General features: G+C 43.5%; 1 protein-coding gene across 1 annotated transcript in view; it reads right to left on the bottom strand.

The window, feature by feature from the left end:
• Positions 1–1,238: 1,238 nt before the first annotated feature.
• Positions 1,239–13,774, bottom strand: part of ASS1 (argininosuccinate synthase 1) — a 53,353-nt gene continuing 40,817 nt past the window's right edge. The window contains exons 13-15 of the mRNA XM_058159316.1: positions 9,593–9,749; positions 3,687–3,752; positions 1,239–1,466 (exon numbers count right to left, since the gene is read on the bottom strand). Of these exons, the coding sequence (XP_058015299.1) occupies positions 1,415–1,466; positions 3,687–3,752; positions 9,593–9,749 (275 nt within the window). The 3' untranslated portion in view covers positions 1,239–1,414. The remainder of the gene's footprint in view (positions 1,467–3,686; positions 3,753–9,592; positions 9,750–13,774) is intronic.

Raw genomic sequence — 13,774 nt, 5'->3', positions numbered from 1 at the left:
CTTTTATGTACATTGAGAGCATATGCACCAAGGCAAATTCCTTGTGTGTCCAATCACACTTGGCCAATAAAGAATTCAATTCTATTCCATTCTATCATTTGTGTTGTAAATGTTGTACCTTGATGAAAGTATGTACACTTTTATGTACACTGAGAGCATATGCACCAAGACAGATTCCTTGTGTGTCCAATCACATTCCTTGTGTGTACAATAAAAATTCTATTCTATTCTATTCTATCATTTGTGTTGTAAATGTTGTACCTTGATGAAGGTATCTTTTCTTTTCTGTACACTGAGAGCATATGCACCAAGACAGATTCCTTGTGTGTCCAATCACACTTGGCCAATAAAAAATTCTATTTTACTAAGTTTCAAAAGCAACCGGTTCATCGGCTTGCAAACTCCCCAATGGATTTTGCTTGCCGTTCTCAAATACAAAATGCAGAACCAGATCAATGTAAACCGGAAGAAAAAAAAGAACCAAAAAATGATGGCCCACAAACTTTGAAAAACTAAAACAAGCTGGCAACCCACGGAATCTCTCGTAAACGGGATTTAAGTTGGCCTTCCCATCCAGTGATTTTCATCCTACCAAGCTGTGCAGGCAAAACAAAACAAAGCCCAAAAAAAATTTTTTTTCTTCTGTGCTTTGCTTCCTGGACCAGTTTCAAAACAAAACAAAACAAATATATAGCATTGGACACCAAGCATTTTAACATTTTTTCAGCGTTTTCTCCTTTTTCTCCTCTTTACCTTGAATTTAGATTTTTCAACACTGAATCCGCAGGGGGAGGTCAAAAACACTTGCAGCAAAATATCAACAAGAATGAGGACGACAACAAAAAAATCCGGATAAAAGGATTTCAGAAAAAAAAAAAAGAAAGAAAGAAACTTCACAGCAATTAAGCCAAAGACAAAGCAAGACTCCTAATGGTTGGTGATTAAAAGGAAAAATGCTATTTTTCCTCCCCCACCTCTTTGCTAAGCTTTTACAGGTAGAAAGAAGGCTCGGTTTGGGTGAAATCCAACTGCGGCGGTATTATGTGTTTTTTTTTTCTTTTACACACACAAAGTCGCCATTTCTGAGCAAAATACAAAGGTGTCCTTCAGGTGCCCCAGGAATTTAACAATGTGTGATGCGTGAGAAGATGGAACAGCCCCCCCCACCAAACAAAGTGAAGAGAGGACAAGTACAAAGGGTGCCGCTCATTTCTGAAATAACGATGGAAATATTTTAATAAGAAGGACTTGGTTTCGTAGGAAGAACTCTCTTGCTTTTCGACCGCTCGGGCAGTTGAGAAGCAAAAAACAAAACAAAACCACAGCTCGGGAAGGTGGATAACATTACCAGTTGTGGATGATGAGAGCTAGGAAGAAATTAGGGGAATTAGCTTTTCGGGCCTCTTGATTGCCATTAATTCTGAGCCAGCCTGACCTTGCTGGGGAGCCGATGATATTCTTTGAGCCTGCATGCCAACCGAAGGGAGGGAGGGAGAGAACGAGGGAGAAATATAATTATGAATTTACATGTAACGGCAGGAAGATTTCAGGCAATTATGCTGCGACGTGAAACAACAATAAACACTAAGGTGCATTTATTAAGAGGGGTTCCTTAAGAGTTCCTGCCTCTTTTTGTCTTTGACTGCCGGGTGCTAAACACATAATTGTTTTGTATTTGTCGGCCTTTTCTGTCTGTCTTTCCATCTATCCATTCTACAGCTATGTGTTCATCCATCTATTCATTCATTCTCTATCAATCTATTCATTCTGTATATCATCTATCTATCTATCTATCTATCTATCTATCTATCTATCTATCTATCTCTTTCTATCTATCCGTTTATCCATCTATCTATCTATCTATCTATCTATCTATCTATCTATCTATCTATCTATCTATCTATCTATCTATCTATCTATCTATCTAGCTATCTCTACCATCCATCCATATCTATCTTTCTATCCCATTCTATATTAATCTCATCCCTCACACACACATATCTATTCCATATCTTATAAATTCATTTATCTTTCTATCTATCCATCCAATTTATATGTATCTGTCAATCCACCTATGTATCAGTTCATCTATTCTATATACAGTATATATATACCAATCAATCTATCTATGTATCCATTCTATGGCTATCTATCAATCTGTCTCTCTCTCTCTCTCTTTCTCACACTATCTATCTATCTATCTATCTATCTATCTATCTATCTATCTATCTATCTATATCTTCTAACTGATCTATTTCTATCTATCCATCCATCCATTCTGTGGCTATCAATCCATATATCTATCTCATTCTGTCCATCCTATCCTATCCTATCCTATCCTATCCTATCCTATCCTATCCTATCTCTCCATCCATCCATCTTTCTCTAATCTCTAATCTCTCTCTATTTCTCTAATCTCCATCCATCCATCCCCATCCTCTCTCTCTTCCTCCCTCCCACAAAAGATCCGGAATTTAACGGAAGGGAATAAAATGCACTACATTAGCATCCAGAACAAAGACGTTAACAGGTTATGGAGGAACTCATTATGTAAATGTATCATTTTTCTAGGGGGGGGGGGGCAAATGGGTGATTTTGGGGGGCGGGGAGAGAGATGACAGGTAAGTAAAGACCTGGGGAAAAATGAATGATGGCAAACGGCGTTAAAATAGAAAATAGTTTTCTATTCTTAGGAATTCAGCAACTGACAGGTTCTCTTTGTGTTCTCTACCGTGCCTTGCACATAGAAAGCTAGCAATTCAGAGGGGAAAAAAGTCCAGCTGTATTTTCCTTCAAAACGTACGAGTTTTCATGCGCGAATTTCACCATTGGCGACAAGAGTCTGCCGCACCTTCGTTGCCTCAACCGGAAAGGAAGTTCCACACCAGGGGTATAATCTAAATTTCTTTCCTATCGGTTCCGTGGGCGTGGCTTGGTGGGCGTGGCTTGGCGGTTGGGGTGTCATGTGACTGGGTGGGCGGGGCTATGTGACTGGGGGATCAAAAGACTAACAACGTCCTGCTGGAGAAGGGTTGGACTAGATGACCTTCAGGTCCCTTCCAGCCCTGGATTATCCTCTGAAGCTGCGTCTAGTGCCAGGTTTGTAGTCCTTCCTTCCTCTTCTTTTTCCCCTCCCTCTCTCCCTCTTTCTTTCTTTCCTTCCTTCCTTCCTTCCTTCCTTCCTTCCTTCTCTCTCTCTCTCTCTCTTTCTTTCTTTCTTTCTTTCTTTCCTGTCTCTCTCTCTCTCTCTTTCTCTCTCAATCTATCAAACAAACCCCCACCTCTTATTTTTTGCCTAAACCCCCCATTTTTTGCCTAGCAGTCTTCAGCTTTTTTACCTTTTAAAAAATGCTTTTAAAAGGAAAAAAAAGCCTCTGACGATCACCTTTTTTTAAAAAAAAATCTCCATCCCATTATACTTCGGCCTCATTTAATTTCCTCCATCCATTGTAGCTGTCCCCAAATCGAATATGGAACCGAATATGGAATAACAGGGTTGGAAGGGACCTTGGAGGTCTTCTAGACCAACCCCCTGCCCGAGCAGAAGAGCCTATTCCATTCCAGACAAGTGGCTGCTCAGTTTCTTCTTAAAAGCCTCCAGTGATGGAGCACCCACAACTTCTGGAGGCAAGGAGTTCCACTGGTTAGTTAGCAGATGGGAGCCATTGTTGAGAGGGAATACAAACCTAAGGGAATTGATGTTGATGAATCCGGTGGCATCCGTAGGCTCGTAACTCCCTTGGATATCCATGCTGAATGAAAGGAAGAGAAAGGATGAGTCAGAACTGCAACATCAGGTTTAGAAAGACAGGCGAGGAGAGGGTGCGAGAGGAATGGAAGAAAGGGAAAAGGAGAGGAAGAAAGGATAAGGGAAAAGAGTAGGAGAGATTGTTAGAAAGGGGGGAAAGAGGGGAGGAGTGGGGGAAAGGAAGGGGAAGTAGGGAGGAGGAAGGAGAGGAGGAAAGAAGGAAATAGGAGAGGAGAGGATGGAGGGAAGGGAAAGAAAGAAGAAGGAGAAGGAGGTTTGTTGTAAAATGAGGGAAAAGAAAAGGTAGAAGAGCAACCTCGAATGTAATCAAAAATGCCTTTTCTTTAGAAAAAATACGTCTAGGTGTGATCAGTTATGAATAAGATGATGTACAATTTACAATAGGTGTATAAGAAACAAACAGACAAAATTCCAAAACAAAGAACTGCAATATCTGGGTTTAGAAAGAGACTCCACTCTTTCACTCCAGAGACCTCTGTGTAATATCTGAAGCAATCTTAAACCAAGGTTAGGGCAGAAGTAGGCAACCTCCATAGACTCCAGAGCAGGGGTCTCCAACCTTGGTCCCTTTAAGGCTTGTGGACTTCAACTCCCAGAGTCCCTCAGCCAGCAAAGCTGGCTGAGGAACTCTGGGAGTTGAAGTCCACAAGCCTTAAAGGGACCAAGGTTGGAGACCCCTGCTCCAGAGTACAGCTAATTCTCCATTTCGGATCACATTTTGGGAAAACGATCTCCACTGCTAAACAAGGCAGTTGCTAAGTAGCCTGATTTTATGACCTTTTTTTAGGGATGGGGGCACGGTTGTTAAGCAAGTCCCTGCAACCCTGAAGTGAATCACACAAAGGTTAAAAGGGAATCCATCGACTCGGCTTGTTGGAAACTGACTGGGATGGTCGCAGATTTGGGGTCACGTGACCCGAGGATGCGGCAACCGTTTCAACGCATGCCGGCTACCGTGTTGCCCGAATTTTGATCATGTGACCGTGGCGACGCTGAGATGGTCGTAAGTGTGAGGATAGGTCTAAATCACGTTTCCCCCCCCCCCCCCAGTGCTGTTGTAACTATGAATGGTGGCTGAATTTAATGAACGTTAAATGAAGGATTATCTGTCATTGGGGTGGCATAATATAATTTCCCCAGCCTGTTCTTATCCTCCTTTGCCAGTTTGCAGAAATTGGCTTTAACCAGGGTCTGGGCTGACCTGCAAATTTTAGAATATTTATTTATTTATTTATTTATTATTCACACTTTTATACCGCCCTATCTCCCTAGGGACTCAGGGCGGTTTACAGCATATAAAAACATATACATATACAGACTAAAACATTAATTTAAAAAACTTATTACATAGGCCGAATATTTAAAATAGAGATATAAATAATAAAACCCCATTTAAAACCAGATTTAAAATTTAAACATTTAAAAATTTAAAAATAGAATAGAATAGAATAGAATAGAATAGAATAGAATAACAGAGTTGGAAGGGACCTCGGAGGTCTTCTAGTCCAACCCGCTGCTTAGGCTTCAACCCCACTTCAGACAAACTTTCTCCCAGCTTTTTGGAACCTGCCCCACTGACTTTGTTCCTCCAAAGGTCACAAACAATCTGACCCCTGGCCACTGCAACCATCACAAATACAGGTCGGTGCCCAAGCGTCTGAATTTTAATCACACATCTGTAGGAATGCTGCAACGGCCATAAGTGTGAAAAACAATCAGGACTCACTTTGAACGGTCTCTGTCGTATGTCGAGAACTACACTGAATTAGGCAGGGAAGACTAAACATCCAGAAATTGGATCTGGAGATGGTCCAAAGCATGTGCCAATTCTGTCCGGCTCTCACAAACTGGTAGCGGCCACGTTGTGTGGCTCGGCGAACAGGTAGCAGCTCCGATGCAAGGCTCCGCCCACCCGCCTTGATGTCGTTACTTCCTGGTTTTAACCAGGAAGTAACCCATTTTTGACTCTCTGCGCATGGGCAGAAGGCTTTGCGCATGCGCAGAGGTTCGAAAATCAGACGTGATGGTGGCGGAGCGCGCACTTCCAAACCTGTAAGGAAGGTAAGTAGATTTTTCACCCCTGTTCCAAGGTAGAGTTTTGTCAACAGCTCCCTGCGAAGCAAGACTCCTGGTTCCTTGACAAAGCTACTTCTGTTTCTCTCCCCATCAAAGGCTCTCAACCTTCACCCGTGCAGAATCCACTCCTGGCACACAATCACCTAATTTAAAAGTGATGTCTTTCGACAACCTTTGACTTGAAAACTGTTAGCCTCAGAAAGACCCTTTTGTCGAGCAAAGCGGCCAGCCCATTAATTACGGGGCAATAAAAAACAGGCCGTATAATGTTCCATGCGCCCAAGGTCTCACACGCCACCTCTTTCTTTTCTTCTACCTCCGATTTCTTTCTCAAACTCCCCCCCCTCCCCAGATAAATTCTCCCTCCCCATTTTTCAAAGGACCAGAGTGGCCGGTGGGTTGACTTGGCTAAAGAGAGATTGTCTTCAAACCCTTAGCTCAATCCTGTAACAGATGTCCACGTTCTAATCAATTGGTGATCTCTTAACGATGGGCCCTTTTAAGAGAATGACAGAGTTGGAAGGGATCTCGGAGGTTTTCTAGTCCAACCCCCTGCTCAAGTCTGCTGGATGACTTTGAGCCAATCACCAGGAGATGATGAGTTCTAGTCCCACCTTAGCTATGAAAGGCAGCTGGATGACTTTGGGCCAATAACTAGGAGTTGGTGAGTTCTAGTCCTGCCTTAGGCATGAAAGCCAGCTGGATGACTTTGAGCCAATCACCAGGAGACGCTGAGTTCTTGCGCCTCCTTGGGCATGAAGGCTGGCTGGGTGATATTGAGCCAATCACTAGGAGATGGTGAGTTCTAGTCCTGCCTTACTCGGAAAAAGCAGGCTGGGTGATTTTGGGTCAATCACCAGGAGACGGTGAGTTCTAGTTCCACTTAGGCATGAAAGCCCGCTGGATGACTTTGAGCCAATCACCAGGAGACAGTGAGTTCTAGTCTCACCTTACTCAAAAAAAGCAGGCTCAGTGACTTTGGGCCAATCACCAGGAGACGGTGAGCTGCGGGGGAGATGACCAAATAAATTCCCGTCCTGCAAAAATTCAGAAGTGCCCTTCACACAACCGATTCTCTCGGGGTACAGAGGGTGGGTGTTGAGTCCGGCATTAAGCGTGCCCCAGAAATCCCGCACGCTAGTTCAACCCCAAATCGGATTGCAAATAAAACGGAACCTTCTTCCTCTTCTGCAAACCGCAAACCCTCATTTTTTTTGTTTTTGAAAGGGGAGAGGAAAAAGAAAAAATTAAAAAGAGAGAGAGAGAGAGAGGGAGAGTTTACAATGACTTTATCTCCCCCGAAGGGCTTTAGAAAAACCTCCGAGCTTTTATTTTTGCTCATCGAAGTGGTACTGACCTGCTCTGTAATTATGTTACTTTCTACCCACTGTGCAGAGACATTTCTCGCGCGTTACATCTCTTGTGGCACCCGCTCCAGTTCCCGTGATGCCGTCACTCAAACGCTTTTCAACCCAACAAAATCAGGAAGAAAAGAAAAATGGCTAACGACACAGTGAGAATAAATGTCCCTGGGTTTTTTTTTCTCCCCCCCCTCTCTCTCTCTCTCTCTCTCTCCTTTCTCCTTTGCGCTTTCTTCCTTCTCCCCACCCCGCGCGCTCTCTCCCTCCCTCCCTCTCTCTTTTTAACGTTATTCATTTAATTTCGCCGCGTGAGAATGCAAACGATAATGAAAGGTTGAGATGGAATTATTAGAAACCGCTGATTTGAAGGGGGAGGAAAGTAAGATCCAGAGGGGAGAGACATAATTTGACATTTACTCTGACTGATCTAAACTGATTTGGGTATATTTATGGCTTATAAAGCCATTTCGAAGGATTGAAAGGGGAAACGAAGAGAGAGAAATAAGAAAGAGAAGCAGACAGCACTCTGTGTGTGTGTGTGTGTATGTATGTATGTGTGTATATATGTGTGTGTGTGTGTGTGTGTGTATATACACACACACACAGGTCTTTGGTTGTTCGGGTTTTCTCCCGTGTAAAATTGGAAGTGTCTTGGCGACGTTTCGACGAAGTCTCATTCGTCATCTTCAGGCTTCAGCTTCGTGCTTCTGGGATATATATATATATATATATATATATATTTATATATATATATATATATATATATATATATATATATATATATATTTGTTTGTTTTCTGAGGTTTTCGGTGTTTGTATGTAGGTCTTTGGTTGTTCGGGTTTTCTCCGCGTAAAATTGGAAGTGTCTTGGCGGCGTTTGACGAAGTCTCATTCGTCATCTTCAGGCTTCAGCTTCGTGCTTCTGGGAGCAAAGCTGTAAACACCTAGCCTGAAGATGACGAATGAGACTTCATCGAAACGTCGCCAAGACACTTCCAATTTTACGCGGGAGAAAACCCGAATAACTAAAGACCTATATATATATTGCTCCCAGAAGCATGAAGCTGAAGCCTGAAGATGACGAATGAGACTTTGTCGAAACGTCGCCAAGACATTTCCAATTTTACACGGGAGAAAACCCGAACAACCAAAGACCTATATATATTGCTCCCAGAAGCACGAAGCTGAAGCCTGAAGATGACGAATGAGACTTCGTCGAAATGTTGCCAAGACATTTCCAATTTTACACGGGAGAAAACCCAATAACTAAAGACCTATATATATATATATATATATATATATATATAAAGACCTATATATATATAGGTCTTTGGTTGTTCGGGTTTTCTCCGCGTAAAATTGGAAGTGTCTTGGCGTTTCGAAGTCTCATTCGTCATCTTCAGGCTTCAACCGTGCTTCTGGGAGCAATCCCAGAAGATGACGAATGAGACTTCGTCGAAACGTCGCCAAGACACTTCCAATTTTACACGGGAGAAAACCCGAACAACCAAAGACCTATATATATATATATATATATATATATATATATATATAAAGGCTGAAAGCTTAATGATGAAAAATACTTTTCACCTTTAAACAAGACCTTTGCTTAATTGTGTAGTTTTTTTCCCCCCCCAGACCTCTTAAAACAACAGAGAAGAAAAAGCCGAAGTTAAGAATAAATAATGTGGAGGTGAAGATTTTTAGAGTTTTTAAATCTCAGGGGCATTTTTTAACCACAGTTGTGCAGAAAACTCAGGGCAAATTTTAAAAACATACTTCATTGTTCAACGTAGATTTAAACCATGGTGCTCTCTTCTATATAAGGTAAAGGTAAAAGAATCGAAAGGTCGGCAGCTCAGCGGTTCGAATCCCGAGCGCCGCGTAACGGGGTGAGCTCCCGTGACTTGTCCTGGCTTCTGCCAACCTAGCAGTTCGAAAGCACGTAAAAAAAAAATGCAAGTAGAAAAATAGGGACCACCTTTGGTGGGAAGGGAACAGCGTTCCGTGCGCCTTTGGCATTCAGTCATGCCGGCCAGATGACCATGGAGACGTCTTTGGACAGCGCTGGCTCTTCGGCTTAGAAACGGAGATGAGCACCGCCATCTAGAGTCGGGAACGACTAGCACATAGGTGCGAGGGGAACCAGAACCTTTAGCTTTATGCATAAGTATCTGTTCAACTCAAGGTCAAAGCTAAATTGGCACTAGATGAGGGTCAATGCAATTCAAGGGTGGCTGGGCTCTCTTGTGTCTGCGCCATGATTCCAAACTAATGACACATTTAACACCGCCCTCCACTTCAGTTCATCTCCTACAGATGACTTGTTGACATACGGTTCTCCAGAAGCTTTCATCAGTCTGGGAATTATACTTAAGGGACTTACCTTACAAGTTCCTGATTGTACAGGGATTGGCGCGATTCCCTTCCCAAAATGTAGACGTTACCCTTCAAGACAGAAAGCTGGACTTTTCCTTCCACCAGGTCTTGGGAATGGTCGATGCAACAGCGGATGAATTCGCCTTCGGGGCTGAACCAGAAGCCTGCCATAAAGACAGAGATAGCTCTGAGGAGTAGCTTAAGGTTTCGGAAGGTCAATCTTACCTGATTCGCTAGCCGTAGAACTCCAAATCCCATATTGGAATTGCAAAGAGAGCACACTCCTGTACATGGTCCACTTACAACCATTTGTTTAACCGCGATCCCAAGTTCACCACAACGCTGAAAAATTGACTTAGGACGGCGTCTTTACAGTGACGTGATGGTGACGTGGGGGGCTTTTTTTTTTTTAATTTACATTTATATCCCACTTAGGCAACCAACTCGCATTTATGACGGTTGCAGGATCCTGATGTCAAGTGATCTCAATTTCAGATCTTTCCAGCCAGCTTCCAACATGCGCAATCAATGAGGAAAGCTGGATTCATCCCTTTATTTATTTATTTTATTTTGCATTTATATCCCGCCCTTCTCCGAAGACTCAGGGCGGCTTACACTATGTTAGCAATAGTCTTCATCCTATTTGTTTATTTATATACAAAGTCAACTTATTGCCCCCAACAATCTGGGTCCTCATTTTACCTACCTTATAAAGGATGGAAGGCTGAGTCAACCTTGGGCCTGGTGGGACTAGAACCTGCAGTAATTGCAAGCAGCTGCTGTTAATAACAGACTGCATTAGTCTGTTGAGCCACCAGAAGTTTTCAAGAAGAGACTGGACTGCCATCTGTCAGAAATGGTGTAGGGTCTCCTGCTTGGGTGGGGTCCCTTCCAACTCTATTAATCTGAATCTGACTACCTGAAGCGATTCAGTTCTATCGATAAGGTTCAGAGGACCTCACCTCAAGGTCTCCAGAGCCAGGAGGATGATGAGGATGAGGATGATAATACATGTAACATTACCAAAGGCCATCTGGAGGAGACCATATAAAACCCAGGGAGCCGTCGTCTTGGGGGCAGATGGCGAAAGAGCAAACAAGAGCTTTCAGGTGTGCCTCACCTGGATTATCAAAAGACGACACAATGCAAAGGGGGAACATAGGACGGCCATTTCTAATCCCCTGGAGGAAGAGGAGGAAGGGAGGGGGAAACCATCCCTTTCAAAGGAGAACCTTCAAAGGGGACCCTCCCCCCCCCAATTCTCTCCCCAGTAATTAAGACGTAAATTAGAAACAGTGGCGCCTTTCTGCTTCAAACTGGCCTTCCTCTTTTTTCACTTCCTCCAAAAGCAGGCACGGAGTCTCTATCGCGCTGGGACATCTGAACCCATATGGTGGGGAATCTCCCCTTCCTCTCACTTCTCAAGTAACCTTGCCCCCCACCCCTGTTCAACGAACACCACCACCCCATCTCAATTTTCGCTGAACCACATAGGCCAAGCTTTGTTGCTTCTGCTGTGAGAGACACCAACGGAGGTCAGATACCCTATTACACCAGCCGATCCTCAAGTTTCAACCTCGTTCTTGGGAGATCTGGAGGATGGATAAGCCCGGGATTTTAATTGCTTCCTCTAGGGAAGGGATCTTCCAATCTTCGGGGCCGGGGACCGGTTAGGAATCTTGAAAGCGTCTTGTGGAAGCTGTCACCAAGGAGCTTTGACTTCTATGGTGGGTTTTTGGGGGCAGAGAGACAAAACCTATTCAGTGGATACACCAAGTTTTGAAGGCCTCTTATGTCATACAAGAAAGCTATCATAGGTTGTCGTTCAAAAGATGACGTTAGGAATCTTGAAAGCGTCTTGTGGAAGCTGTCACCAAGGAACTTCAACTTCTATGATGGTTTTTTTGGGGGACTGAGATACCAGGTCAAGTGGATACACCAAGTTTTAAAGGCATCATGTCGTACAAGAAACCTATCATAGGTTGTCGTTCAAGGGATGACGTTAGGAATCTTGAAAGCGTCTTGTGGAAGCTTGTTGCCAAGGAACTTCAACTTTTATGATGGTTTGTTTATTTTTTTGGACCGATATACCAGGCCAAGTGGATACATCAAGTTTTGAAGGCATCATATGTCATACAAGAAGGCCATCATAGGTTGTCAGGGATTAGAGAGCCAGCTTGGCCTAGTGGTTAAGGCAGCAGGCTACAAAACGTGAAGACCATGAGAGCTGGCTGGGGAATTCTAGGAGTTGAAAGCCCACAAGTCTTAAGGGGTTGCCAAAATTGGACACCCTTGATTTGGACTGTATGGGATGGAACAGAACTGCATTTTTCCTCATTAAGACTTCAGAAGATGAAATTTGCCATCGGAAGGATGGAAAATTGAAGATTGTTTTGGTGAGGTTCTTCCAAAGTCTTCCAGATCTTAATTCCAACTCTTCAACCTTTGAATCCGTAATTCTGTACATTCTCCCATTTATGCTGGGTTCATTTTGGGGTAGAAATGCGTACCTTTTCTGCATTCCCTAGCAAATTCTTTTGGGCGCAAGAGTAGAACTTGTTTTCCGTTTTAATTCAGAGAAGGAAGGGATTCTGTGCCTTGGCTAAATCCAATATTTATGGAGATGTTCACAAATGGCTGTTTCGGAATTGTCCGATGACCCATTTGTTAAGGAGCAGTTGAGATCTACTCAAGCTGAGAGATCTCTCGCTTTCATTTCCTATTTTGCCCTCTTTGAAATGTTCTCTCTAAGTCAACGGGATCCAACTCACGCTAGCTAGACTGATTTTGTAGACGGTGACTGAAGCAAAGTGATTTATATGCGCCATAATGGAAGAATTGATGAAATAGCCACAGTGGAGGGCTGGACTGTGAAAACGTCGGATTTGCAGAAATGGCAAAACTGACATGCTTGGTGTGAAGAAAGAAACACACAAACACACACACACTTTTCTGAAAGACTAACTAGAAGCCTTCTGGGGACTTTTTGCTGAAAGAAGAGAGGTCTGAAATTGTGGCTGGTGGACCCGAAGATGAAGAAATGAGGGGATGAAGATGCTACCTGGGTATCAGCCAAGAGGAGGAAAAGAAAATTAAAGAATTTAATTTTAAATTAAAATTAATTTAAATTTAATTTTGATTTTAAAATTTAATTTTAAATTTTTGCCTTCTCTCTTTCTTTTCTTCCCTCCTTCCTCCCTGATCCATCCATCCATCCATCCATCCTCCCTTCTTTCTTCTGATTCCTTTCTTTCTTTCCTCCTATCTCCCTCCCTCCCTCCTTTTTTCCTGCTGTTCCTCCCCCCTCCTTCCCTCTTATCTTTCTTTCCTTCTTTCCCTTCCTCTGCTCTCTTCGTTCCCTTCCTTGTTTTTTCCTCCTTCCTTTTCCCATCTCTTTTCTTCCTTCTGTCCTTCCTTCCTTTTCTCTTTCCTTCCTTGCTTGCTTTCTCCCTCCCTCCCTCTTCTCTCTTCCTCCCTACTTCTCATCTTTTCCCCTTCCTTCCTCCCTGATCCATCCATCCATCCAGTCTCCCTCCCTCCTTTCTTCCAATCCTTTCTTCCTTCCTCCTATCTCCTCCTCTTCTCTCTTCCTCCCTCCTCTTCTTTTTCCTTTATTCCTCCCTCCTTCCTTCCCTCTTACCTTTCTTTCTCTCCTTCTTTCCCTTCCTCCCTTCCTCTTCTCTCTTCCTTCCCTGCTTTTTCCCTCCTTCCCTTTTCCATCTCTTTCCTTCCTTCCCTTCCTTCCTTGCTTTCTCCCTCTTCTCTCTTCCTCCCTCCTTCTCATCTATTTTCTCCTCCCTCCCTCTTTCGATTGGTCTTTCTAAGGGGGCAAAGATCCCTAACAAACTACTACACCTTTCGGAAAAAGTTAGTCAATTGGGACCCTCTCTTTGTCTCTGCCTCCGTCCACCTCCCATCCCCACAACAACAACCCTCTCCGCTTTGCAACGACAACCCCCGGTGCCCCTCCTTGGAACTGAGAAGCGGGTGGCCACACCTGGCTTAAACCTGGTGCAGAGTGGGAGCCCGAACAAAACCGGAGAACTGCCTTCCCCACCGCGGGTTGGAAGGAGTCCTCGCAGGGGTACGAGGGAAATGACAGCCACTAATTGCCTTAAATCCAGAGACTAGTTACAGTAATTAGGTGTTTAAGGAAGGCAGGGATACAAAAACTTCGTCTCCAGCAGGT

Source organism: Ahaetulla prasina, chromosome 16, assembly GCF_028640845.1.
Source record: "Ahaetulla prasina isolate Xishuangbanna chromosome 16, ASM2864084v1, whole genome shotgun sequence".
Lineage (NCBI taxonomy): Eukaryota > Metazoa > Chordata > Lepidosauria > Squamata > Colubridae > Ahaetulla > Ahaetulla prasina.
This window is presented reverse-complemented; position numbering and strand designations above follow the sequence as displayed.